Below are 26,925 nucleotides of genomic sequence, written 5' to 3'. Positions count from 1 at the left end.
GAACTTGTGTTGAAGATGTCAAAAACAATACAAAACAAAGCAAAAAACGTTGCTACCTACATGTTGATGATCAGAGTGTCCGTCAGGTTGCCCAAGGACCAGGCTGCTTTGGCACGGACGTTTGGAGAACGGTCACAGAGGGAATTCAGGATCGCATTGGCTGTGTCGGCAACAAACATCACATCCTAAGGACAGATACTGGTTGTTACTATTTTTTCGTGTTGATTTCACACTCTTCACCAAAACCCATTCATCTGGCCGATTTTATACATCGCAAGGGATTTGGTGGCAGTGACTATTTGGACGTTGTTGGACTAAAACCCTCATAAGCTCCAGCCAGCATGCTAATTAATCATCAGGGATTACGGGAGCTGCAGTAGTCCACCAACACCTGGGAATCCAGAGCTTAGGAAGGCTGATCTAGTCCAGCATTCTCTCTCCAACAGCAGCCAGTGAGATTTCAGGAAGCCTGCAAAGGCAGAAAGGCACCGTTCCTCCTCTGTTTATCTTCAGCACTGGGAAGGTAAACTGCTTCTGGATATGGGAGTTCTATTTAGCCATCCTGACATAGCCACTGATGGATGCACCTGCTACAAAAATTGTCTTAGTCTGGTCACCTGTGTTCCACCAGGCTCCTCGTTGGCCTTCCTCTACACAGAACCAACACTGTATTACATTTTACCCAAGACGCCCCATCATCTTGATTGACCACTAATTACCGACGGGTTGCAGGAGGCGCCCAAATTTCACTGGTCTCCTGACACTGCTCCAAGGGCCTCTGAGTACATTTTCATCTAATTGGCGCTCTAGCTACTTAGAATCAAGTGCAATTACTCCAAACTGCTAATCTTATCCTTGCACTAATCAAACCCTATCATTAAATTAATTGCTTCTCTGTACTCCCTGGTGACCTCGCCACTCTAATCTGCTCTTCAGTGTCACGCACCATTTATCTTTTTCTTGCCGTTGCTAATTTTCCTTTTTGAGAAAAGATTTTAGCTTCAGGCATTAGGGTGTACAGCTTAGCAGTGTTCTTTTACAGAGCACTGCGCTTACTAAAGAACGGAGCAAGCTGCCTTGAACTGAGTCAGACTCAATAGTCCATTTAGCTCAGCACTGTCTACACTGACTGGCAGCGGCTCTCCAGGATTTCAGACAGGGAGCTACTCCCAGCCCTACTAAAGATGCTGGGGATTGAACCTGGGACCTTCTGCATGCAAGGTAGATGCTCTGCCACTGAGCTACGACCCTGAGCTCACTTGCAATCACAGATTTGAGGTTTGAACAGAAATATTGATCTCAAGCTGGGCTTAAGAGAATCCCCAAAGGCAGCCAAATAGGTTGCAATATATGGGAGGCATTCAAAATCTCCAGCTCCCACCCACTGGAGAAGATGGGTATTTATCCACGGCTCAATTAGGGTGATGTCTAACTAGAAGCCCCAGAAACTCGCTTCAGTCCTACACTGAAGGTGGTTAAGATTTAAAAGGTCCAAGATTTGAAAAGGCTGAAGACATTGCTGCCAAAGTGACAGAATTTGTACTTCTGTGTGATGGAAGACAGAAAACAGAGAAAGTTTTGAGAGCCTTGGGACTCCATTTCTTATACAAGTCAGAAAATCGGCATGGACATTAATGCCCATGTAACTTTTTCACTGCATTAAGAACCACAAAATGTTACAAAATTGGCAGTAGCAGGGGTGACAGATTTATAATTAGTGTACATGTATTTTGTATGTGCTGCTATTTAAAAGACGCACGGTGGATAGTTGTGTATGCTCATAGTTGAAAAGTGAAAAACTACTAACTTACGATATGATTTAAGATCTACACTGGTCAATTGTGCAGCAAAGTATGAGGCTGGAACAACGGCACGTGGCTCCATGAGCTATACTGCTATAATTTGGTTGATAAGATGCCTTAGAATTTATGGGTGGAAGGCAGGTATAAATAAGAAGAGGTCTGAGGGATGAGACCAAATATCCATCCAGGCCAGTTTCCTGCTTCCCACAGCAGCTAACCAGGTGCCTCCAATAAGCCGACCATGCCAGAAAATGAAGGAAATAAATCCTCTTCTCTTGATGCCAACCAGGAAGTAGCATTTAGTGGCTTACTGCCTTCCAAGACAGGGGTCTACATCATCTTCCTTGCTAACAGCCTTTGGATAACCCTCTTCTGCTGCATGAATTTGCCTAATCCCTTTTATAGCCATCAAAACCATCACCACATCTTGTGGCAGTGAATTCCTGGAAGGATAAGGCTATCAGCGGCTACTAGCCCACAATGGCTGTGTTCTAGAGACACTATGCCTCTGAACAACAGTTGCTGGGAACTATAGGAGGGGAGAGTTGCTGCTTCATTCACGTCCTGCTTGTGAGCTTCCCATTAGGGCATCTAGCTGCCCACTGCAAGAATAGGGTACCAGACTTGCGATTGTTGATGCTGAGATGTATTGCTGTTTGCTGTCAGCCACTTTGGGCACAATTTTTGTGGAAAGGCGACTTACAGGTAAGATGATGATGGACTAGACGAGGCTTTGGCCTGATTTAGCTACAGGGCTCTTCTTATGTTCCATACATTTTTATTTGCATGCTGTGCAAACCACCACTTTTCTTGTCTGTTTTGGATTTTGCTGGGTGACCCCAAGTTTAAGAGCCTAGCAACCTATGTTTCTGTGGTTTCCTCTCCATCAAAAAAGCAGGATATGATTTTTTTTTACCCAATTAGTAACTTTCGCAAGCTTGTTTACAAGGGTTACAACGACCCAACAAGAAACGGGAAGAGACAGAGGGCAAAAACAAAAAAGAAGAAAGGAGACAGAGCAAGGGATGACCTGCTGGAGACACGGGAAGACAACGTAGACCCCAAGTGCACGGGCGGCGGCAGCTTTCACCAGCGGATTCTCGCTGTGGTTGAGCCCAAGAAGAATCGTGATGCAGAGGATTTGTCTGTCGTCCTGCTTGTCAGCAAAATGAGAGAAGTCATCTGTCAAACGTTGTTCAGCCAAACTCGTTTTGTTAAAAAGATTTCAACCCAGTGTTAAAATAGTTTTAAGTTAAAACCACCAGAAAAACACGGACGCCGAAAGGGGTGAAGGTACTGCCTAGAGATTTCAAACAATGTCACAGCGAGCCTCCCTTAGAGTGACAGGATCTAGCATTACTCACTATACTAAACAGCGATGGGGGAGTGGGGGAGAAGAAGCCAGCAGCTACAAGCTGTCCTGGCCAGCAATTACAGCTTCTGGATCATTGCAATCCAACAGGATATGGATCAACAGGCAGGACCAAAGAGAGCCATAGTTTGCCATGATGCCTGAATTAAGCCGTCAGACAGGAAAGGCATCACGGTAAACCACACTTACGGAAGCTTAACTGTGGGTCAGTGCGATATACCGTGGCTTGCAAACAGGTGGCAAATCAGAATGAGGAACTTTAGCTTGAAGTGGTTTTGCAAACCCATGGTTTGTACCAATCAGGGTTTGGGACGATGTCCACACTGACAACAGCGATGGCCACTGCTATGCCTCTAAAGAGTGCTGCTCTATGCGGAGGTGCATGAATTTATGCAGTCGAGTACTGAGAAGATGTGGGGAGGAGGAGACATACAAGGAGCTCTGAACTGTTAATTGCCAGTTGCTGGTTTGGAAGCTCAAAACACGCTTGGCATGAAGCCTGAACCAAGCTGGCATGCAGGGATCGGGGCAAAAGTCAGATCGCTAGGCAAATACAGCCTGCCATGCATTACAAATCTTCTCAGCTGCCCCCACCACCACGAGGGATCCAGTCAAAGCGCCAACAATGAGAGATTAGAGCCCAGAACTCAGAGGGCTGCATCCCACCAGGGAAACAGCAGAAGTGGCAGGAAAGAAGACTGAGGGCACCAACATGCCAGGATATGATTGTCCAAATTCCCCCATTACCTTTTATCTGGACTAATCACAAACAAGCAGGTCAAGAGGAGATGCAAGTGTAAAACATTTGGGTTTCAATTGTAATGTTAAGGTTCTACTTTTGCTTTGAGGAAGAAAAATAGATTGTGGGGAGGCAACACAGAGTGCAAATTCTACTATAATTACAACCCATGCTCTTCCTCCAAGAGGCACAGGGTGGCGTGCAAAGGCCAGGGGCCAAATGAGTGGCTTCGGCCAGATAGGCGGCCTAAAAATTAAATTATTATTATTATTATTAAATAACTCTCTGTCTGGCCCCTGGGATCTCTCTGCAGGCCACACCCCTCACTGTCCTTGATTAACACCCTCATTGAGCGTTTTTGCCAAGCTGGAATCTGTATGTGGACCCTGATAACACTTCTTTCAACCCTGGATGGAGGGATGTGCGAGTGTGTGTAGAAACTAGCCTACTGTACCAAGGTAAAGTTTACATGCATTGCTCCACCCGCTTTTTGCCTCTGGCCCAATCTTTCATTCCCAATGAAAGAGTAAGACATAACTTAGTAACGTGCTTACTGGCAAACCACTGAAAGCTTCTGGTAAAATGGAAGACAGAGCATTGCAAGTGCTAGTCTGAAGTGTTGGATGTTGGGAGTTTTGGAGTGCACCCGGTAAGGGTCCATTCAGCATCCTGGTCCAGAATGTTACAACCTACAAGAAGGGCAAGAGACTTGTTGCAGTAATACTCATCACAGAATCATCAAGATGGAAGAGATCACCTAGTTCAGTGGTTCCCAAACTTCTTCCCCCACAGACCATTAGAAAAACAATCAATCCCTCTTCCCAGGGAACTCTGGGAATTGTAGCTCTGTGGGGGGAATAGACATATCCTAACAACTCTCAGCACTCTTAATAAACTACAGATCTCAAGATTCTTTGGAGGAGCAACTATGACTGTTTAAAGTGATATACATATTAAATATTAGACAGGGACCATCTCTATTATCTTTTCGGTACACACTGAAGACCTTCCTCTTTCAACAAGCCTTTTAAGTACAGACCTCATCCCAGTCTGCATCTGCGTTGGAACTGCTTTTTAAGATGTCTTTAAAGCTTTTTTTAAAAAGATGTTTAAGATGTTTTATTTTAACATGTTTTATTTTGCTTTTAAGATATTTTAAAGTGCTTTTAGTGTTTTTGTTTGCAGCCCTGGGCTCCTTCTATGAGAAAAGGTGGGATTTAAATTTAATAAATAAATGTATAGTGTAGATAGGGCCCACATTAAGTAAAAAAGTTATAAAAAACAGTGAGTAGTACACATAAAAAAGTCCTAGACATGCCTTCTGGAGCAGCAGAGAACAGGTCTGTTCCATCTGTCTGTTCCACCCAATATATGAAGACAAACATCACATCTCTCCTGTTTCGTCTCTAGGTTAAGCATACCTAGTTCTCTTTTTTCAAGCATTCCTCACGGGACTTGGCTTCCAGATTCCTTGCCATCCATTTATTGCTTAACAAGGGGCCTGCATTCAGACAGGATTTCAAGAAAAGGGGCTTGGAAAATGGACACTACCACATGCACACACACACATATATATACACATACCAGGTCGACAGGCACCCGCTGATCTGGAGCAACAGCCTGATCTGGCTTGCGTTGCTGGATTATACCTACACCAAGCTCATCCAGCAGCTGACAAAAAAAGAAAAATGAACAAGCCGAAATCAATTCACAAGCGTATGAGACATCATGAGGAAGCAGATCATTTTTTTACTGATCCGTTCTCTCTTTACCCCAGTTTGTCACAACAGAAATATATCTGTAGTGTGCTTTAATTGTTGTTTTTAAAGTTACACTGTAAGCTGCTTTTTGCTTACTGCAGGGCACCCCACCTATGTAACCCCTCCCCAGGATGGCTTGCCTGGCACCCACACTGTTATAAATGCCAGATGAAGGCCGTTTTGCTTCTCCCAGGCCTCTTAATTACAATGAGCAGAGTTAGCTCATGCTTTTAAAGGCTTGCACCAAGGAATTCCCCCTGCTGGTTTTTTGTGTTTTAGCTGCTGCACTTATGCTGGGTTTTTTTTTTTTTTTTGGCTGTTTCTGTCATTATTGTATTTTTGGCACTGTTTACATGTTGGGTTTGTTTTTAAATGGGTTTGTAAACTGCCCAAAGAGCTGTGCTACAGACAGTATATGGATGGTATTCAATGCTAGTCCTACTCAAAGCAGACTCATTGACTTTAATAGACATGACTAACTTGTGTTCTTCCATTTCAATGGGTCTGCTCCAAAGAGGACTCAGTTGAATACAACCATATGAAGGTTACAAATAAAATAAACGTAGCCTAAAATGTTCCCCCAACCCCACAAAGTCTAAACACGTTATTTTTATGATATACACCATGCATTGCACAAACTCTGAAAGCTCTTACTTTTGCCCCATGGAGTTGGATAGACAGATCTGTTTCCTCCATGCATTTACAAGCCACTTCGCCAAGCTCCAGCAAGTAGCTTTGGGAGAGTGAGAAATACCCCTTGACAAGTAATGCTAAGACCTGTAATAGATAAGATTGGGGAAGAGGGGAGAGAGAGAAAAGTGTTTTTAAGTGTTTCCAGAATGCTTTTCTTTCTTTCTTGTTGCTCGGTTATTTTCGCTGATATGTTTGGCGTCCCAGGCTCCTTTGGGACGAAGGGTGGGATAGAAGTTCTCCAGAGGTGGGGAACTTTCAGCCCATGGGCAAAATTTGGCCTGTAAGGCTATTTTTCCCAAACCACGCTCACCCATCAGCTGACGTAACCTATGACATCATCTGATGGGCAGCAAGACAGGGTGAAATCCTGCGTTGATTGCATGCACCTCTTCCCAGCAGGAAGGGGCTTGCATGGAACCCTCTGCTAAAACATACCTGTAAGGACTCTAGCCGAATTGGAGATGGCTCATATATGCTAGCAGTAGCCTGGCAGCCAGCGTCGCTATCGGAGCAGCAGTCTTCCCTGGGCAGCACAACCAGAGAGATGCAGAGATGAAGGAGCCAGCAGGGCTCTGCTGGTACATTCTCCACAGGAAGGGGTGGCTCCCCTTGGGCTTCTTTGCGCCATCCTGATGCACTAGAACACACACCTAGACGTGGTGCAGCAGATCCACCACCGCTGAGCCCTAAAGAGCTGGGCTGACGCAGAAGGAGGTGAACCTCTGGCAAAGGAGCTTGAGCTGATACGATGGCTCCTAGCAGCGTGAGGCTTAACACGCGAACGTTAACATCTAGTAGGAAGAACACAGAACACCCGTGAAGGAGCTACGGTCAAGCCCAAGGTCAGCCTGTTGCACACCACCGCCTGCGTAAGAAACTTGTGTAACAAGTATAACAGCATAAGACAGCTGGTCTAGCACAGTGGGGAGGAGAGCCTGGCTGGGAGTCCAGAGTCTGTGAGTTCAAATCCCCGCTCATGTCTCCTGGGTGTCAAGGGCCAGCTAAAGATCACCCCCACAGGGAGTGGCTCAGGGATGATGTGCCCTCCCACCTGTGCAACCGTGGGCCAGCTGCAGAGTCCCAAGGAGCCCAGTTGCCCCCCAGCCAGGGCTGTAAGTCGGTATGTTAAACCTTCAACTCCGACTCCTCTATTTTTCTACTGTTCGACTCCTTCATAAATGGCAAATGTATATTAATGTATTAATATTAATAAATTACTATTACTATTAAAATATTAATTTTATTTTGAAGTCGGAGTCAGTACATTTCTACCGACTCCGACTCCACCCAAAATTGCTTCCGACTCAGGACTCCACGACTCCGACTCCACAGCCCTGCCCGCAGCTGGCAGTTGCGGACAAGGAAGGGGCTGGCTTGTGCAGCTGCGGCAAGCTGAGCAGGCCCTAGCCAGCTGGGGAGGACTAGCCTCAGAGGGAGGCAATGGTAAACCCCTCTGAATCCCGCTTACAATGAAATCCCTATTCGTAGGGTCGCCATTAGTCGGGTTCGACTTGAAGGCAGCCCGTTTCCATTTTCAATGCACTGACCCTGACGGCTATGTTTCACCTCCAATGTTGGAGGCAGTAGGTTTCCGAATGCCGGTTGCCAGACACCGCAGGAGGGGAGAGGTGCTGTTTGCACTCAGGTCCTCCTTGCGGGCTTCTTGCTGGGGCCTCTGGTTGGCCCGGGAGAAGAGGATGCTGGACTAAGTAGGCCGCTGGACTGATCCAGCAGCCAGGCTCTCCTTATATTCTTAAAAGGGCCTTATAGAGGCAAAACATCTGGCAGCAACTGGCTGAGCTGCCCTAAAGCCACCGAGGGGCAGAGCAAGGAGAAGAAATCCCCCCGCCTTGCCGACAGCCACTGGCCAAGCTGCTGCAATTCTGGAGAAAGCACAGGGAAGGAAAACCACAAGCAAGTGCTTGCAAAGGCAGTTTCCCAAGAAGGGAAGCGGAGTAGAGAAAAGGAAGACCGGAAAGATGGAGGGGAAGAGCCGAAGGAAACCTGGCAGAACAGCCAGAAGTCGCACAGGGGAAGAAGGCAGGTGTTTATACGTTGGGGCCCCACCTGCACTATACATTTCAAGCAGCATCATACCCCTTTAAACATCCATAGCTTCTCTCCCAAAGAATCCTGGGAACTGTAGTTTGTAAAGGGTCCTGAGAGTTGTTAGGAGACTCCCTATTCCTCTCACAGAGCTGCAATTCCCCGAGTGCTTTAAAAATCAATCCCTCTTCCCAGGGAAGTCTGGGAATTGTAGCTCTGGGAAGGGAATGGGGGCCTCCTAACAGCAACCTTCACAAACTACCCTTCCCGGCAGAAGCCACGACTGTTTGAAATGGTATAAGAGTGTTTAAAGTATATAGTGCAGATAGGGCTTGGGTTGAAATGGCCAGCCAAGATACTTGGCTATAGGTCATGCAAGTCTGAGTTACTTTGTTCAAAATTCACCATTTGCTTAAATTAGGAGACATCTTCTATGGAGATTGCTAAAAAAACAAGAACATTGCTACCTTACATGTGTTGTTTACTGTGATGTTATGGCAAGTTTTTAAATGCAGAGATCAGCAATGAGAAGCCCCAGGGTCAAGCCTGCCCCCTTGCAGAGTACTAGGCAGCCCCCTCTTGCCAACCTAAATGTGTGTGGAGCTACCCTAGTTTGCTGAGCAAAAGTTTTTGATGCTGTCCTCTGGTGCTTCCCACAGCAAATGCAATGTGCAGTGTTGGGTTTCATGCCATAATGTGGCAGTTTCTCAAAACAAAATGTGAGAAATTAGGTGAAAATTAGCTGGAAAATTGCAGCACAAATACACACATACACAGGAGAACTCAAAACTCGTCATACCTTTGTGTCTAATGTATGGCTTTATCTGGTGCCATACTCTAGTCAGCAGTCCAGGCTTTAAACGGCTGTATGGTGCATTCAATACCAGATTGGCAAGGCACTGCCGACATGCAAGGGAAAAAAATCAGAAGGTGTTTAGCTCCTCTTAGCAAAGCCACAAAGCTGGACATGCAACTCTCTTATATATACCATTGATGTTTCTTGCATTGCAGAATATACAGAGGGATTGTCCTCAGCAAGGACTAGTAGTACAAATAGAATTTGCTTTGTATGAGTCCTTATTTCTGATATTAGTCCTTATTTCCAATAGGCACTTTGCTAAATGCATTCTGCTGATCTCATGAGGGAGAAAACACACACAATTCCACCCCAAAACACTGTTGGTTTTGTAACAATGGTGTCAGCTGCCACTAGCTGAATTCCTTTTAAAAGATTCATTTCAATCGATTAATTCTGCTGCCCATTCATTCCACTTGTACTTTCCAATGTATTGTCTTTACACTTTCTCCTCCTTTCTTCCTCCCCCCCTTCTGTGACCAATTTATTTCCATTTCATCTTTCCAAATTTTCTATGCCCCTCCCTTTACTTGTATCATACTCTATGACCTTTTAAGAGTGGGCATTAGATATTTTACTGTATGCCACAGAGCTGCTCGTTGATTTTTTTTATATCCAGTCCTTCCTCCAAGGGCTCAGGACGGCACACAATCCTCTTCCCATTTTATCTTCATGTGTTTTTGAAGTCGGGTAGAGAGAGAGAGAGAGGGAGAGAGGGAGAGGGAGAGAGAGAGGGGGGGGGGAGGGAGGGAGGGAGAGAGAGGGGGGGGAGAGAGAGAGAGAGAGAGAGGGAGAGAGAGAGAGAGAGGGAGAGAGGGAGAGAGGGAGAGAGGGAGAGAGAGAGAGAGAGGGAGAGAGAGAGAGAGAGAGAGAGAGAGAGAGAGAGAGAGAGAGAGAGAGAGAGAGAGAGAGAGGAGGGAGGGAGGGAGAGAGAGAGAGAGAGAGAGAGAGAGAGAGAGAGAGAGAGAGAAATTGGCCTAAGGTCACTCAGAGAACTCCATGGCTGATATATGAACCCGAGTCCAACACTGTAACCAAGGGATGGGAAATTTGTAGCAAACTAGTAACGATGGCAACATAAAAGGAATTTCTCCAGACAAAAGCTTACCTTGATTATCTGGGTGAGTGTTTGGGAAGAGGATTCAGCCACCAGGGCCAGCAGCAGACAGCGATGGAGCTCTCGGATGCTGCACGCAATGGTAACCGAGAAGGGCGTGAACGCTCTCTTGTGATCGTGCGCGTCTTCGGCAATGGAAAGGAACTGCTTGGAGCCTTCCAAGATGGCAGAAAGAACTTGAAGAGCACAGGCCCGTGTCTGAAACAGAAAGAGGTTTTTCTTTTATGGGGAAGGGTCATAGCACAGACTCTGCAAGCAGACAGCTCCAGGTTTGATCCCTGCCATGCCTAGTCTGGAGGATTAGGGAGGGGACAATGGGAAAACCCTCTGCCTTGAGACCCTGGAAAGCCACAGCCAGCCAGAAGCAGACAATACTGGGCTACACCGACAAACAGTTTGGCTTGGTATAAGGCAGCTTCTTACAAATAAGAAAACTTCTTATATACCACTTAATTGCCAAAAAGGCTTCTAAGCAGTATAGAAGTATAAATTCCACACAATGATTCAAATACACAACAAAAGAATCCCATCCATGTATTAAAAGCCATAATCAAAATACACAACAACACAAGCTGTATGAATGAAACCAGTTAAGAAAACCCCATTAAAACTATTAGATCAGGAAGTCCAAGTTCAGGGGAATGCTTGCCTGAACAGGTGTGTCTCCAAGAGCGGGCAGAATGCCAATACTGATGGGGGGCCTCTTGCATTTCCACAGGGAGGCCATTCCGCAGCACTGGGGGCCATCAATGAAAAAGCCCTGCTCTGTGCTACCACGAAGCAAAGGCCCTACCACCAGAGCACATCCAAACAGGTATTAAAGGGATAACAGACTGGCACTCTGACAACAACCACTGTGCTCAACCAAGGTTTAAATAATGAGAGTTCTCACCACGAGCAGTGAATCTCTTACCTTCGGAGAAGGATCTTTTAAAGCAATAGTCATCAAGGACACCGACTGCGGGCTTCCTATTCCTGGCACATCAGGAACAAATGCTGACCAGTAACCGTAAAGGATTTTCTTCTCCATCGATTTCACAGTGGAAAGGAAGCAAGTTAAAGCCCCCTGGCGAACTTTAGCTTGGAAGGACCTTGCACAAAACGAGAGGAGGATTATTACATAGCAGCACTGGCCAAATAATGGATTTAACACCTTGGATGAAAACATTTGTGTTGCCACCTTGGCACATTGAAAAAAACTTGGAAAAATCCAGTTCAATCTGGCAACCACTTCTAGAAATGTATGCCACATTAATACCTTGCACGACTATCCAAAAGGCATCAGGGACTCTCTCTCTTCTCTTCCTATACATGTTTAAAAAGGGGGGTTGAGGGTAGGGAGGATGAAGCTACAGGTGAAATTAAAGGAAGTTTTACAGGGCAGTACACAACTAAGTAATTGTATGAGCAGAATGACTTCCACTTGCACAATGGGACTTCCCCCTCCACGCTGTCCCCAAATCTGGGAGAGAAGAGGACAAATCCTTGCACTGACAGAACACTTGCCTTACAGAGAATACACTGTACAGTTTTCACTTTTAAAGATCTACCTCTATGCATAAAACTAATGCCAGATACAACTCAAGAAATGTGGAAGATTAAACGAGCAGCGTGCAGATGAATAGGCTTGGGCTTTCTTTGTCATCACCTCGTTTTACTCTGCATTCCACCTTCAGCATCAGAATACTCTGAGTCACTGCTGCCGATTCTCTTCCAGCCAAGAGCGTGCGGAGGTAGATGGTCCTTCACAAATGACCTGTGTGAATCGCTGGAAGTCCGATTCCAGGCGTCCGAATTAGGATCTTGCTGCACATCTCCACGCAACGTCTGTTTCTCTACTTCGCCCCCTCCATCACCTTCTTGGGATCCTTTTAGTTCTTCTCCAAGCATCCCCTTCTTCGGCTTTCCTTTGGGCTTTTTTCTCCTGCTCTAATTTTTTTTTTAGAGGGGTGGAGGGAGAAGATAAATTCTCAAAGTTTATACACATGCAGGCTTGTTAAATCACTTTTTTAAGCAATCCTACAGTTGTGCTTTTAAACGTTGAAATAGAAGTAATTTACATCAGCAGTTACAGTTCTACATCAGCGCAACCTAACCTTTTTTGGCACAATCTGAGTCCCTCCTAATTTATAAGCCCTAAACAGCTTGATTCCTGAATGCCCAAGAAAGCTTCTTGCTAACAATGCCATTCATATACAAAATGTGATCACTTGTGAGGTATGTAAATAGTGCTTTCTCTGAGTGCTCGAAGTGCTTAAGAATGCTTAATACTTTTGTTCATTAATCCTGACAACCCTGCAAGGTAGGCTGGCAGCATTATCTCCATGCATTTTAAAAAAAATAGAATGCAGTCTCCAGCAGCCACCACATATATTTAAGTCCAGCAACAATCTGCCATGCAGAGTCTGTTCTCAGAGGCAGACAGAATTTGCAAGAAATAGCTGGCTACCAAAGTCAGTCTAAATCTGTTAACCACTACCCCTAATTACAGATGAGGGACTGTCACCAAGAGAAAGTGTTTTGGCAGAGCTCAACCTGAGCAGTCATAACTGAGGTGCCAAGTGAATCAGGGACCTCTAGCCCACAGCTTATGCTGTTAGACATCTATACCAGGGCTGTGGAGTCGGTATGCCAGACCTTTGACTCCAACTCCTCTATTTTTCTACTGTCCGGCTCCGACTCCTTCATAAATGGCAAATGTATACTAACTAGTAATAACAAATTTACTGTAGTAAAATGGTAGCACAAGGCATTTCATCACCACCACGTGAATAGCTTGGAAAAGTTACCTTTTTGAACAACTTCCACGAGCCCAATCCCTGGGGCTGATGGGAGTTGTAGTTCAAAAAAGTAACTTTTCCAGGCTCTGGATTCACGTGGTGGTGGTGATGAAATGCCTTGTGCTACCATTTCACTACAGTAAATTTATTATTACTAGTTAATATACAGTTGCCATTTATGAAGGAGTCGGAATCGGTACATTTCTACCGACTCCGACTCCACCCAAAATTGCTCCCAACTCTGACTCCACGACTTTGACTCCGACTCCACAGCCCTGATCTATACACTCTGTTTACAAGAAAGGTTGCTGCAAGCAAGCCAAAGTTTTCTTAAAAAGTAAAAGCCAGTCTCTTCTCACTTCCTTCAAATCCCTCCTCAGGACCCACCTTTTCTGCGGAACCTTTGTCCTAACTTCCTAATTTCCAGGCCCTACTGTATCTCAATCTGCAGCTAAAGTTCAGCATCTGTGCTGAAACAATTGCATATTCCATCCCTGTTTATCTGCCTCCTCTTTCCTTGTGCTCTGTAATGCAACATGCATGCCAATGGTGCCAATGATTCTAGAGAAGCATACAAACCAGAGGGGTTCAGGGCATGAAGTCTCACTATTAATTTTTCCCCATTATAGTCAGTCCGTTAACCCTTCCCATCAGCAGTTGCACTGTGCTCTTGCCCAAGGATTCCATGTTCTTAAAACATGCCAAGGCAAAGTCCAGCAAGTATATGCAAAATGTGCGTCCACACAAAATGGCACAAGAATAGTTTGAACTATTCTTAAATGCAAGATATACACCAATGAAAGATCAACACAACACGCTTACCCCAGACTGCTTAACATTGCTCAGGTCTGATTTCTCCTGTTTGACCAGCGACCTGCTGTCATATTGAGGAAGCAATGCTGGGTATAGGATGGCTGGCATTTCTATGTTCAGTCCGGGAAGCCCATGGAACATGCACTTCTAAAAATCACCAGCCACACACACATCAGAGTTATATTATTTGGAAACATCAAGGCAATATTCAGTAGGTCCCATCTTTTCAGTGGCCCTAGAAAACAGCTCCTCCTTCAAGGAAAATTTTAGGCATCTCCAAATTCTTAATTCTCTTGCTAAACATTCCAAGATTCATTCAGGCTCCCCTTACCATACATTTGAAACCATCATCTTTGTTACTCTAGAATTCCTTGCTATGGTTTTTAAAGCATCTCAACCAAAACTATCCATACCAACTCACTAATGCACACATAGGCCAAGTTGGAACATCAAAATAAACCATGGTTTATCATAATGGGAATAATATGAAATTCCACCAGGTCTCACACGCTCCCTCCCTCTCCACCTCTAGCACAACCATAAAGAGATCATAAGCTCTTGCTTCCATTTTAGATTAGCTGTAGTTTGGTTGAACCTTAGACTGTGGCTAATATTAACTATCATTTATTAAAATAAGTTGGATTCTTAACCCATGGTTTTAAATTAGCTTATTTCAAACAATCACAGATTTAGCACAGATTGCTGGTTCAAATGACACAATCCATAGTTTAAAAAACTGAAGTGAAAGTTTCCAAATTCTTCTGTGCAGCTGCACTAGAGGAGACAGGGGAGCATTCAAGTCCAGAGAGAGACTAGGCTCATTTCTGTCCCAATAAACCAGACTTCCCCAATTTGGTACGAGCCAGGTGATGTTGGACTAAAACTCCCAATACTCCCCCCAACCTACTGGCCATGCTGGCTGGGGCTGATGGGAACTATAGTCTAACACATCTGGACAGCACCCACATCTGGGAAGTCCTGCTCACTATGGTTTATTGCAGGAGTGGGGAACCATGGGCCCTCCAGATGCTGCTGAACTACAACTCCCATCAGCCCCAGCAAGCATGAACAATCGCCAGAGACGATGGGAGTTGTACTGGAGGGCCAAAGGTTCCCCATACCAGATTTATCATGACGGCCAAACTCAGGCATAGAACTCTAGTTCTACAAAGTGAAGGTGTTTCAAAAGCAGGCTGCAAGGAGGGAGGAGGGGGTACAGGAAGTTAAAAGGCACACTATTGCAAAGACAAGTCTTCCCAGTGCAGTTGATGGGTACCATCACAGCCAGAAAGTCTGACTTCCTCCATGAGAGAAGGCTAGGACTTCTGATTTAAATAAGTCACCTTTAACACAGCAAGAAGGGAACCAAGCTGATCGGTCTGTGTCAACTTCATCTTTCCACCATTTAAGAGTGACTGGATACCTTTCATGGCATTCTGTAACAACTGGAGAAAAAACACCAACCAAGTTAGCTACTTGGCCTATCAACTTGGCATTCTCTGAAGTCACAACACTGTAGCACATGATATAATTAGCATTAAGCACTTAAGCGTTTAAATTCCATACGCAAAGTTTTCCCAAAACGAACAGAAGTCAGGAGGGTTCTACAATATCACACCCAACTCTAGTCACAAGCTCAGCATGTGGTTTGGGCCAAATAAGAATCTTTGACTTATGAAAGAGCACTGCACATTAAATCAACTTCAAAATGTTATCAGATTGTTCCAACAGCAAGATCTGTGACATTAAAACATATGAAGAGCTGGCCTGCTAATTACAAGTTCCAAGCAAACTCCTAGGAGGGGGAAATATAACCCAGCTGCAGGCCACATGCTTTCCACTGTGGTCCCAGTTTCAACCACTTGCTGTTCCAGTTAAGGGATTTCCTGTACAACGGGCAAGGAAAAGACCTCTCTCTCAGAGACCCTGGAGCACCTTGCTCAAAACACAATGGCAAGAAAGGTAGGCATGCTCTTTCTTCCTTCAGTTGACTGCTATTTAAAGCAGGCACAGCGAACCCTTTTCATAGAAGCACAGGATGCCGTATACCAAGGCAGACCGCTGGTCCATCTAGCTCAGTAACGTCTACACTGACTGGTAGTGGCTCTCCAGGGTTTCAAACCAAGGTCCCTCCCACACTACCTGGAACGCCGAAAACTGAACCTGAGTCCTTCTGCATGCAAAGCAGCTGCTCAACTGCCAAGCTACTCTAGCCCTTCTCATCATGGCTAACCTTCTGGGGGCTGCATGCCAGAGGTGGGTGGGGCCAAAACAAAAATTGGGCATGGAGGGCCAGATGTGAGGCATGTACACAACACAGCACACAGCACACCCCTGCACACATGTAGACTCTCACCCTGCCCTGCTCTCAAGCAATTAGGCTTTGGGGGGGGGAAGCATTTTATTCAGTTGTGGGAAGAGCCTCATTACCGAAGGCCACCTTTCCATTTACAAACGAGAAAAGCATCTCTGCCGAGCTGCCTTGAGGAAATCTTTACTCGCCACAAGTGATCAGGGAAGTTCCTGCCTACAAGCCTGTCTCAGTCCTCATCCCCGAAAGGGCCACCCTTATACTTACCATGCAAAAGGTGATGTCATCCACCCAAGAACCTTTAGGAGACTGTAACACGCTGAGGAAAGTCTGAAAGCAGAGCTCTCTGTAAGGCTCCTCCAGATATGGTTGCCCAGGTATGCTTAAACACAAGCAGTTAAACCCAAATTAAGGTAGGAAAGAAAATCCATCGCAGAAAAAAAGTCACCACCACAGTAGCTGCATCCATACCTGAGGCAGATGTTTGCCATGCCAAGCACTGCAGCCCTCTTGAGCTCAGCGTCAGTCTGAGCTGGACTGCTGAGTTGTACCAGAAGTCCATTTCCCCCCAGCAAAGCCGGGAGATACTAAAAAATTATAACAGAGTTTTTTAAACAAATTAAGTTAAATACATTTTTAACAATCAAATTGGCTAATTATCTCATTGTTTCATAAAGCCTAACAGTGTTTCTACAAAACTAATATCCAGGTGCATGCAAGATAAATACATAATAGTGCTGGGGGGGCAGCGTGGCATCCTCAGACATCCCTCTTAGCGACAGCTAAGGCCCCTGCCATTCCCAATTCAATCCAGGTGGGGGCCGGGTTCACCAGTGTGTTCCCTGTGGGGAACACACTAGCGAAGCAGACCCCTCCCCACCATCCCTATGGGTCAACTTTGACAGGTGGGTGGGACTGCCCACCTATCCATCACCTCAGTGGTGGCTGATGCCCATCGGGCCTGGTGGGGCAGAAGGCAGGGAGCCCGACAGTAGGTGGCGCCAGAGCCAACTAATTCTGGTTTTGTCCCAACCATCCTCCCCGCTGAGTTCTACAAAGGCAACACTGAGACTAAGGAGGAGGAGGAAGAAACTGACAGACAGCGCTAACTCCTCGGCTGGCTGTAAGCAAGAAGATAAACAGGGGGGGGGCTGGCTGAGGGCAGGTCGAGCTTGATAGGGTAGTGTCCCACTTGCCCTAATGGGCCAGCCTTCATGGAGTCACCCAACGTCATCATAAAGCCAGACAACTGACAGGTAAGTGCCCACATGTCAAAAGCTGGCCAGCAGGGTAGAGGGGTGTGAGATAAAGATCCGACTCATGGGACAAAAAGGTTCCCCACCTGTTCTAAACCCACCTTTTGGCACTTGGATCCATTGTTGTAGACGGAAGCTGCCAAGGCCTGCAGAATTTCAACATGTGTCCAAGTGCTGCACTGTTTCAGCGCAGAGATAAAATAAGGCAGAAGGTATTTCAGACTCTCCTCATCAACTATAACCTTTAATTGTAGAAAGAAATAGGATTAAGAAAAAGATGTCCACAGAGTCTCATCACTGGGGAAGACAGTGCAACAGTTCCCTGGGCAAACACCGACACAATCAGCGCCGCTTCACTAACCATCATTTCCTAATCAAATGTGCATTCACATTTATGGACTATAGAGCAAAATACGGGCATGCTAGCTGCCCAGTCCAAGTATACATGCAGAGAGAGAGAAAAGTCTGCTACGCCTACAAGGTATATGTGGTTTTTGCAAGTGTAACATATGCACTTTTTCTTATAATGTATGAGGGTAGCCACAGCGGGAAGGGTTTGTGTCTGAGGAAGTTGATGGACTTGTATCAAATCAACACTGTGGAAAACCAGTGCTGCTCCGGAGACAACTAATGTTTTGAAAACCACTTTGAGCTTGTTCATTTCTCTACCGCGAAGAGGTACTTGGAAACACAGAACATAAGGAGAGCTCTGCTGGATCAGGCCAAAGGCCCATCTAGTCCAGCAGTTCAGACCCCATTAGCATATATACGAAGTTAGGATTTTCTCCTCAATGTGCATCACTCTATACTTGCTTACGAAACTATCTCATACCAGATCAGATTACTTGCCTATTTAGCCCAATACTTTCTGTTCTGACTGGCTGCTCTCGAGGAAGACTTTCCCAACACCCGTTCATGATCCTTTTAACCACATATGCTAGAGACTGAACCTACAACCTTTTGCGGGCAAAGCATTTGCTCTACCACTGAATTATGGCCCCATGCCACTTCAGAGAACTCGAAATTTTGCAAGAGCGACAGTAGCAGCCATTCAGCTCTGTAGTCCCCGAGACAGGCAAGCAAAAGTATGTGGAAAGATTAGGCAGGCGCCGTCTTTTCGGTGCCTTTTGAAGACTTTCCTCTTTCAACAAGCCTTTAAAGTTGAGACCTATCCCAGTCTGCGTCTGTGTCAGAATTGCTTTTTAATATGTTTTTTTTAATATGTTTTTAACCCTTTTAAAAAATGTTTTTAAAGCTTTTTTAATGTTTTTAATGTTGTTTTGTTTTAATGTATTTTAAGGTCTGCTTTATGATGTTTTAAAGTGTTTTTAGCGTTTCTGTTTGCCGCCTTAGGCTCCTGCTGGGAGGAAGGCCGGGATATAAATCATATAATTAATTAATTAATCAATTAATTAATTAATATTGTGCAAACACACACGCACAAACTTACAGCCTCAATCTAAATGCTGGATCAGAAAGGAGATAGAAAAAATATTTTCTTACCGGGAATCGGTTAAGCAATTGATGAATTAGCTGGCAAACTTTATTGACAAGATGCTCTTGATTAAGGGGAACTAGTTTACAAGCTTGGACGAGTATTTCACAAACATCCTACCAAGTAAAAAGAAAAAAAAAAAGAGAGTGGTTAAAGGATGCAGAACACATAGTCCTTGTGATGTGATCTTAAAGACCCAGTGCCATTTGGCCTAGGGAATTGCCTCAAAGCATTTCAGGTCAGGTTTCCCCGTGTCTTGCCACTCTCTCCCATCCTTCCCTTCTCTCATATTATATCTCCTCATGCTTTTCACTCACGATCTACTTATACATCACACAGTCTTAGGGGCTGTGGAAAAATCCCTCACCAGTTTGATCTTCCCACTGTTGGTGCAGGCTGCTTGACGCAGCCTCACAGAAGAGTATGGTGGGAGAATTTAAATGGCAGGAAGCTTCCAGGGCTGGGTTGCTGCCACCATAAGGCTGAGGCAGGTACCCAAGGACATCAAACGCTGCTCCCATCCCGTTTATTCATATAGGATTGTCAACGTACATCGTCCTTTCACATCAAATGGAAGATCATGTCCCTTCCCTGTTGTAGAAATAGGAACGAAGGGGACAACAGAAGGAGGGAATTTTACATCCCCCAATTTCCCACCCCTCACCCCTTCTCACCGCTGCCTGCCCACCCCAGTCTTTTCTCCCCACACAATCTTGGCCCTTACTTCCTATGCTGCTCTCACTTTATTTATTTTGAGACATTACCCAGCTTTTCTTCAAGGAGCTCTAGACACTGTACACGTTTCTTAACACACACACCCCATATACACACACTGTCTTTTTATCCTCACAACAACCCCGTGAGGTAAATTAGGCTGAGAGGCAGCATGGGTAGCCCAAGCTCACCCAGTGAGCTTCTTGGCAGGGTGAGGATTTATTATTTATTTGTTACATTTCTAGCTCACTTTTCCTCCCATGGAGCTCAAGGCAGCATACATGCGTCACACACACCATTTTACCTTGACAACCTTGCAAGGTAGACTAGGATAAGAGAGCAAGCGACTAGCCCACGATCAACCACCCAGTATGTGTCATGGCTCAGCGAGGATTTGAACCCAAATCTCCCCAGTTTTAAACTCTAACCTTTGTATCACACTGCTTCTCACTTCCTCCTTCCTTCTCCTTTTTCCACACTGCTTGGGAATCTCCCAACTCTCACATTTCTACTGCATTCGGGAGAATTCTTCCCCCTCTCCTCCATATTCCACGCCTGACATACACACATTTTATCCTCACAATAACCCTGCGAGGTAGGCTAAGTTGAGGTTGCAAATATCCCAAGATAAGTCACCCAGCGAGCTTCATGGCTCAGAGGGGATTTGAACCCAGGTATCCGAGGTCCTAGCAGTCCAACACTCTGACCACTACACGACACCGCCTGTCACTTCCTCCCTTCTTTCCCAAACTACTCAAGAATCTCCCGGCTCCCGCATTTCTACACACTCGTCCCTCCCACCATCTCTACACACACTCTTCCTTCTTTCACTCCTTGGCCTGCTGACCTCGGGCCTCGTGCCCCCGGGCGCCGCTCCCCCAGGGCCGCAGGTCTCGGAGATGAGCTGATCGAAGAGCAGGTGGAGCTCGGTGCGGCGCCCGCTCTCGCCTCCAGGGACCTGGCTGGCGTCGGGCCTGTGCCGTAGAGCGCTAAGCCGGGCGAGGTACCGCTGCAAAAAAGGTTCGGATTCGAGCGGTGGAATTTCTTCTCTTCTAACCGTTAAGGCCTCAGCCGCCATTTTACCAGCTCGGCTGCCCGTCGCCCTGGCAACGGGACCGCGCGGCCGGAAGTTCCGCTAAAGAATTGAACGCCGCCATTAGCCATGCTTGAGTCGCTGAGGGTGGCCGCTCTAGGTTTCAGCATCTCTGTGATAAAAAAACCCCTCCCGCTCTACTATTGGAAGTTGCTTTCAATTGTCTTCTCTTGGCAAGCGCTGGACCTCCTCCTAGAGCGCCCCCTAGGCTAGGTTCATATCTAGCTAGCTGTTGAGAGGTTCTGTCAATAAAACACATTTGAAGCACATGGCTACCCCCAACGGATCGTGGGAACTGTAGTTTGTTAAGGTTGCTGGGAATTGTAGCTGGGGAGTAAACTACAGTTCCCAGAGTTGTTTAGGGAAGGCAGATGCTTTAAATGTATGGCGTGGCTGTGACCATAGTAACACTTGTGCATAAATATATATAAATATCTCAGAGATATTAAATTCTTATAGCAAAATATTTTGCGTTCACCTTTTGTCAACTGCTGTGCTGTGAGGCTCTGTTACAGCCTTTCCCATCCAGTGTGCCTCCAGATGTTGTTGGACCACAACTCCCATCAGCCTCAGCCAGCTTTGCCAATGGTCAGGAAAGATGGGAATTGTGGTCCAACAACATCTGGAGGCACACTGGTTGGGAAAGGCTGCTCTATTACAATCAAGAGGAATACAGTATACATTTTGTTAAATAAATAAATAATCCAAAGCAACCTTTCCCAAAGAGCTGCTTGATGCTTTAAAAATCATGGATTGTAATCCAGCATTGGTCATCCTCAGTGTAGAACCACTGAAATTATTTATTTATTATTATTTATTTATTACATTTATATACCACCTTTCTTCCAAGGAGCTCAAAGTGGTGTACGTGGTTCTCTCCTCTCCATTTTATCCTCACAACAACCCTGTGAGGTAGGTTAGGCTGAGAGACAGTGACTGGCCCAAGGTCATCCAGTGAGCTTCATGGCTGAGTGGGGACAGGAACCCTGCGACTCCCAGGTCATAGTCCGACACTCTAACCATTACACCACACTGACTAACATTGATCCATTAATTTCAATGGGTCTATTCTGAACAGAACTTAGTTGGATATGACCCCATCTATATAAAGGCTAACAGAGATATTACATTCTTATACATGTTCACGGAAGCCACACAGCTTCACAGAGAAGGGGGTGGGATTTTTAAAGCATCGGACAGCACTTCAGACAAGTTTGTTCTTGATCGTGGCAGGATGCAGTTAATCACTATAACATATTTATTACAGTGACTGTAATGGGTGTCTGGCGACCATTGGATCCAGTGGGGCGGAAGGCAGGGAGACCAACAGTAGGTGGCGCCAGAGCCACTGACAGGCAGAGCCATCTCGTTCTAGTTTTGTCCCATCTTCCTCCTCCCTGCTGAATTCTACAACAGGTAACACCAAGACTGTAAGTATGTACACAGTAGCAGCTTAAAACTCAGGGAGGTTATTTCCCCCCTCTGCGTTTCCAGATGCATTTGTACATTGCTGTACACATCAGAAACGGGGCGGGGATGTCTCTCCTGACACACCTTGAAAATGGAAATGGACTGCCTTCAAGTCGATTCCGACTTATGGCGACCCTTTGAATAGCGTTTTCATGGTAAGCAGTATTCAGAGGTGGCTTACCATTGCCTTCCTCTGAGGCTGAGAGGCAGTGGCTGGCCCAAGGTCACCCAGTGAGCTTCATGGCTGTGTGGGGATTCAAACCCTGGTCTCCCAGGTTGTAGTCCAACATCTTAACCGCTACACCACACTGGCTCTCTTACACACATTACCTATGTACTACATGCCCACAGTTTCACTGTTGCCTTTGTAGAACTCAGGAGGGAGGAGGATGGGGGCAAAACTAGATTCAGGTGGCTCTGCCTGTCATTGGCTCTGGCGCCAGCTACTGCTGGCATCTGTGACCTCCGCCCCATCTGTCCCAATGGGCACCAGCCACCACTGATTCAGCCTATAAGCAAGCCCAAGCACTTGCAACAGCTACATATTGTTCGCTGGGGTTGATGAAAGTTGTAGCTCAAAACATCTGGAGGGCACCTGGTTGGCAAAGGCTAATGTAGAGGCTCAAACATATGATAACCGTCAATCCTTCTTTCAAGCGCCTCAATCTGCATAACACATTATATGCATTTAATAGCCTCGAAATTTGGAACATAAGCTTCCATTTTTGGGGGGGAGGGGGGAATGCTGTGAATTTCAAATTAACCACCCCATTTCATCCACTGTCCTTCTGCTTAGCCTTCAATTATTCTCTGCTACATTAAATATTTTGTTATTCCACTATTGCCCCTTAAATTGTCTCCCCGCCCTTTCCCCCCCGTTCCTTGTGTTTACCTCCACCCCTTACACTCCACATTAGGCACCAGTCAATGAGTGTGCCGCTAGAGAAAGCAAAATGCTGGGTATATAAAATGGATTTGCAACCATCTATTTGCCTAAAAGCTGCAATTTTGCCTTCACAATGCGGTATTACTGATCATTCTCTTTTGCATAATGTGCAGCCTCTCAATGTTATGCTACAGCTGCGTGAGCTTTAAATACAGTGGCCACGATCCTGCCAAACTGAAGTCCTTTCCTCACACAGAGACGCCACACATACATCCCTTTGACTCCAAGGAAAGGCTTGCACTCAGGTTTGAGTCTCTTCCTCTGAAATCAGTAGAGATTAGAAAGTGCTCCCCATTGGCTGGATTGGCTCCCTGCTTTCAAAAACAGTGACAGAAATGCCATCTAGCCCCTTTCATTCTGTTTATGATGATTATTATTCAAAATTTGACAAAGAAAAAAGAAAAACAGGAAAACCGAAAGTGAACGAGAGGAGGGGAAAAAAATATAATCTCCCGTGAAGGATACAATAACCATCAATACTTTTTATTTAAATCAGTGGTTCTTAACCTTTTTTGGGTCACAGACCCCTTTGAGAATCTGATGAATGAACCCCAATAAATAATTAAATAAATGTAATTAAATGTATTGCATTAGAAATTTATTTTATTTTGCGCGGGTTACAGAAGCCCAACTGACCTCAACCAGAAGTCGGGCATTAAGTGTTGCCAGTTAAATACTCTTCTAGCAGAGGTTTGGCAGCCATCCTCACTTGTGACTTTGAGGTGTCTCTCGAAGACTTTTTTGTGCTAACAGGCCTCTGCAGCTATTTAGAATGACTCTCTTTTTTGCACAGTGTTTTGTATTGCTTTTGCATGTTTTGATGTTGCTGTTCATCACCCTAAGTTTTGCAAGAGGGCGGTATAGAAATACCTTTATAAATAAATAAAAATAAAATCAGAAATATGATCAAACGTAGCAAGGGCAGTGGTGTTCTTAAAAAAAAGAAAAGGTGTGCTCCTGATTTATCCAGAAGGTGTCACTAATCCACTACAGTACTCTTCCTGTCTTCACTGTCACTTTCAGGTGACTGGATGCAAAAGAGAGCAGGTCTCATGCACCTTTAATAGTTGTACAGGAGAGGGAATTTCAGCAGCAGTGGCTCCATGCAGGTGGGGTAGTAGAATCTGCTCCAGGTTTTAATCCAAACTTTCAAGGAGCTCTTTGAAAGTTCGGACTAAAACCCAGAGTAAATTCCACTGCCCCACTGACATGGAGCCTGTTCAGCAGCATGGCAAGCAACCACTGCTGAAATTTCCTCTTCAACACGCCCAATTAAAAATACAGTAAGAGCCCTGATGGATCAGGCCACGGGTCCATCTAGTCCAGCATCCTGTTCTCACAGTGGCCAACCAGATGCCCCAATGGGAAGCTGCAAGCAGGACCTGTGTGCAAGAGCAACTCTCCCCATTTGCGATTCCCAGCAACTGGTATTCCAAGGCAACAGTGGAGGCAGTACCTAGCCATTGTGGCTAGCAGCGAATTGATAGCCTTTGTTTGCCTGTGTTGTTTACTTGAAAAAAGTAAAACTACACTCTGCTTCTTCAGAGGTATTTACCCTGATTCAAATTAGCTTTTGCTGTTCTTGCAAAAGTATCCATATGTTATTCTTCCTAATCTTTCCCTTGGTGTGTAGCTTGAGTACATTCAACATTTTATTCTACAATCAGTGGAGACTGAGTACTTGTTTTTTTCTGCATAGCCCATGCACAATCTAGATCTATCGCATACTTTTGTCCCAGAAAAATGACTTATTGAGAAACTGGTTTCATTCCAAAATGAAAAGCCCATTGCAGATTAATTCTGCATTACCCCACAGTTTGTCCCCTTGAAAACAGATTAAAACAGATATAGGCAGTCCAGGCAGTGGGGAGAGTGGTGTATTTTGGGCATGTGCTAAGATTGCAATCACCATTTCTTTCTTCATTAACCTGGGGGCATGTGCAGAGAGGAAAAGGCGTAGATACACCAGTCAAGGGGAGGGTTTTCAACTGCAAATCAAGTAACCACACACTCCATTATGGACGGCAGGATCTAGAATCAATCTAGATTGAAAGCAGCATGTTGAAGATGAGCAGAAATGATTCTGGACTGAGAAAAACAACACTTTCGTGCTACAAGTGAGTTCGTGTGTGAGCACCCTGTGTTCTGCTATGCAGAGGGGATGCAGGTCCCGAGGTGCTACTTTGGCCAGGAAGGCAGGAAATATGCAAACAAAGTAAAATAACTTAATATGCCACTTTCAAAGGAAAGGAGCTCTCCAGGGCAAGGAAGGCTTCTTGCTGCAGGGGTACCTCAATCGCACGACGGAGGCCTTGCTCATGAATGTACACCTCTAGGCCCCGTTGCACAGCAAAACAATAACCGAAAAGGTAATTGCCAATTTAAAACGCAAGGCTCCCACACAAGCACGAAGGCTGTGATTTACTACATTGAGTCACACTGCTGGGAAATCGTGCAAAAGGCTTTGTTGAATAAACAGTCCCTTTTCCTACTCATTCATAAGTTACCTGCCCTAATGCGAAGATTCGGGGGGGGGGGTTGCGTGGTCGTAGTATAGAGCAGTGTTTCTCAACCTCTGGGTCAAGAAACCCATGCAAGTGCGGGCTTTATTTTGTTTGTTATATGCCTTCAAGCTGATTACAACTTATGGCGACCCTATGAATCTTTTGTTGATATATTCATTGGGTGTTCATGGTAAGAGGTATTCAGAGGTGAGTTACCATTGCCTTCCTCTAAGCCTACGGCACCCGGTATTCCCAGGCGGTCTCCCATCCAAGTACTAACCAGGCCTGACCCTGCTTAGCTTCCAAGATCAGACGAGATCGGGCGAGTTCAGGGTAGTATGGCCATGCGGGGTCTATACATAAACGCAAAATAATTATTGCTTTGAATCCTTAACTATTTTAAATTTTAAATTGTGTTTTAAATTGTTTTTAAAAGATGTGTTTTTAAAATTTGTATATTTGTTTTTAGTTACTGTAAACCGCCCAGAGAGCATCGGCTATGGGGCGGTATATAAGTACAATAAATAAATAAATAAATAAACCGGTATGATTAACTTGGTAATTGCTATAAATATTTCAACAAATCCCACATTAATAGGGGCATTAGGTAAATTTTTGCTTGGATGCTTCATGTAATGGTTTTAAAATACGCAAACTTGCATGAAACTGATGGCTGCCAAAGACCTAAAATTCATGTGACAATAAATCAGGGGTCGCCAACCTTGTTGGACTGGAGGGCACATTTCAAATTTTGAGAGACTGCTGGGGGCACCAGTCACACAATGGCTGCCATGGGCGGGGGGCGTGTCATAGCACAAAATTAGAGAATAGTCATGGTGAAGCTTTTCCCCTAATTGTATTTTCATACTAGAAAAGTCTTGGTCTGTTGAATTTCTGCCTGCCATACAGCTGTTAAAATCACAGGAACCCTGTTTTTTCCCTTAATGCCGATCCTAAACCAAACCCCAGGCTGCCGTCCTGTACCCACTTACCTGGAAGTAAGCCCCATTAGACACAAAATGACTTACTTATGAATAGACGTGTATACCAATAGCTCCTGCAAAACAGGAAACATGCCTAAGCCTCTTTGCAAAGTTTTCACATTTGCCTTTTCAGGGGAGGGGGGATTCTTTAACATTCATTCACACTTATTATGTA

General features: G+C 45.3%; 1 protein-coding gene and 1 pseudogene across 1 annotated transcript in view; both read right to left on the bottom strand.

Moving 5' to 3' along the window:
• Positions 1 to 20,861, bottom strand: part of HEATR6 (HEAT repeat containing 6) — a 28,277-nt gene extending 7,416 nt beyond the window's left edge. The window contains exons 1-17 of the mRNA XM_061605037.1: positions 20,602 to 20,861; positions 19,049 to 19,156; positions 17,647 to 17,787; positions 16,761 to 16,876; positions 16,557 to 16,671; positions 15,322 to 15,423; positions 13,988 to 14,125; positions 12,034 to 12,314; positions 11,299 to 11,476; positions 10,377 to 10,583; positions 9,212 to 9,311; positions 6,802 to 7,157; positions 6,328 to 6,450; positions 5,498 to 5,584; positions 4,468 to 4,602; positions 2,833 to 2,955; positions 61 to 185 (exon numbers count right to left, since the gene is read on the bottom strand). Of these exons, the coding sequence (XP_061461021.1) occupies positions 61 to 185; positions 2,833 to 2,955; positions 4,468 to 4,602; positions 5,498 to 5,584; positions 6,328 to 6,450; positions 6,802 to 7,157; positions 9,212 to 9,311; positions 10,377 to 10,583; positions 11,299 to 11,476; positions 12,034 to 12,314; positions 13,988 to 14,125; positions 15,322 to 15,423; positions 16,557 to 16,671; positions 16,761 to 16,876; positions 17,647 to 17,787; positions 19,049 to 19,156; positions 20,602 to 20,832 (2,666 nt within the window). The 5' untranslated portion in view covers positions 20,833 to 20,861. The remainder of the gene's footprint in view (positions 1 to 60; positions 186 to 2,832; positions 2,956 to 4,467; positions 4,603 to 5,497; positions 5,585 to 6,327; positions 6,451 to 6,801; positions 7,158 to 9,211; positions 9,312 to 10,376; positions 10,584 to 11,298; positions 11,477 to 12,033; positions 12,315 to 13,987; positions 14,126 to 15,321; positions 15,424 to 16,556; positions 16,672 to 16,760; positions 16,877 to 17,646; positions 17,788 to 19,048; positions 19,157 to 20,601) is intronic.
• Positions 20,862 to 25,998: 5,137 nt separating this feature from the next.
• On the bottom strand, positions 25,999 to 26,117 carry LOC133374521 (5S ribosomal RNA; annotated as a pseudogene).
• Positions 26,118 to 26,925: the final 808 nt, after the last annotated feature.

This window comes from Rhineura floridana, chromosome 21 (assembly GCF_030035675.1).
Source record: "Rhineura floridana isolate rRhiFlo1 chromosome 21, rRhiFlo1.hap2, whole genome shotgun sequence".
Classification (NCBI taxonomy): domain Eukaryota; kingdom Metazoa; phylum Chordata; class Lepidosauria; order Squamata; family Rhineuridae; genus Rhineura; species Rhineura floridana.
Note: the sequence above shows the minus strand (reverse complement) of the source record. Positions and strands in the feature narration are given on the sequence as shown.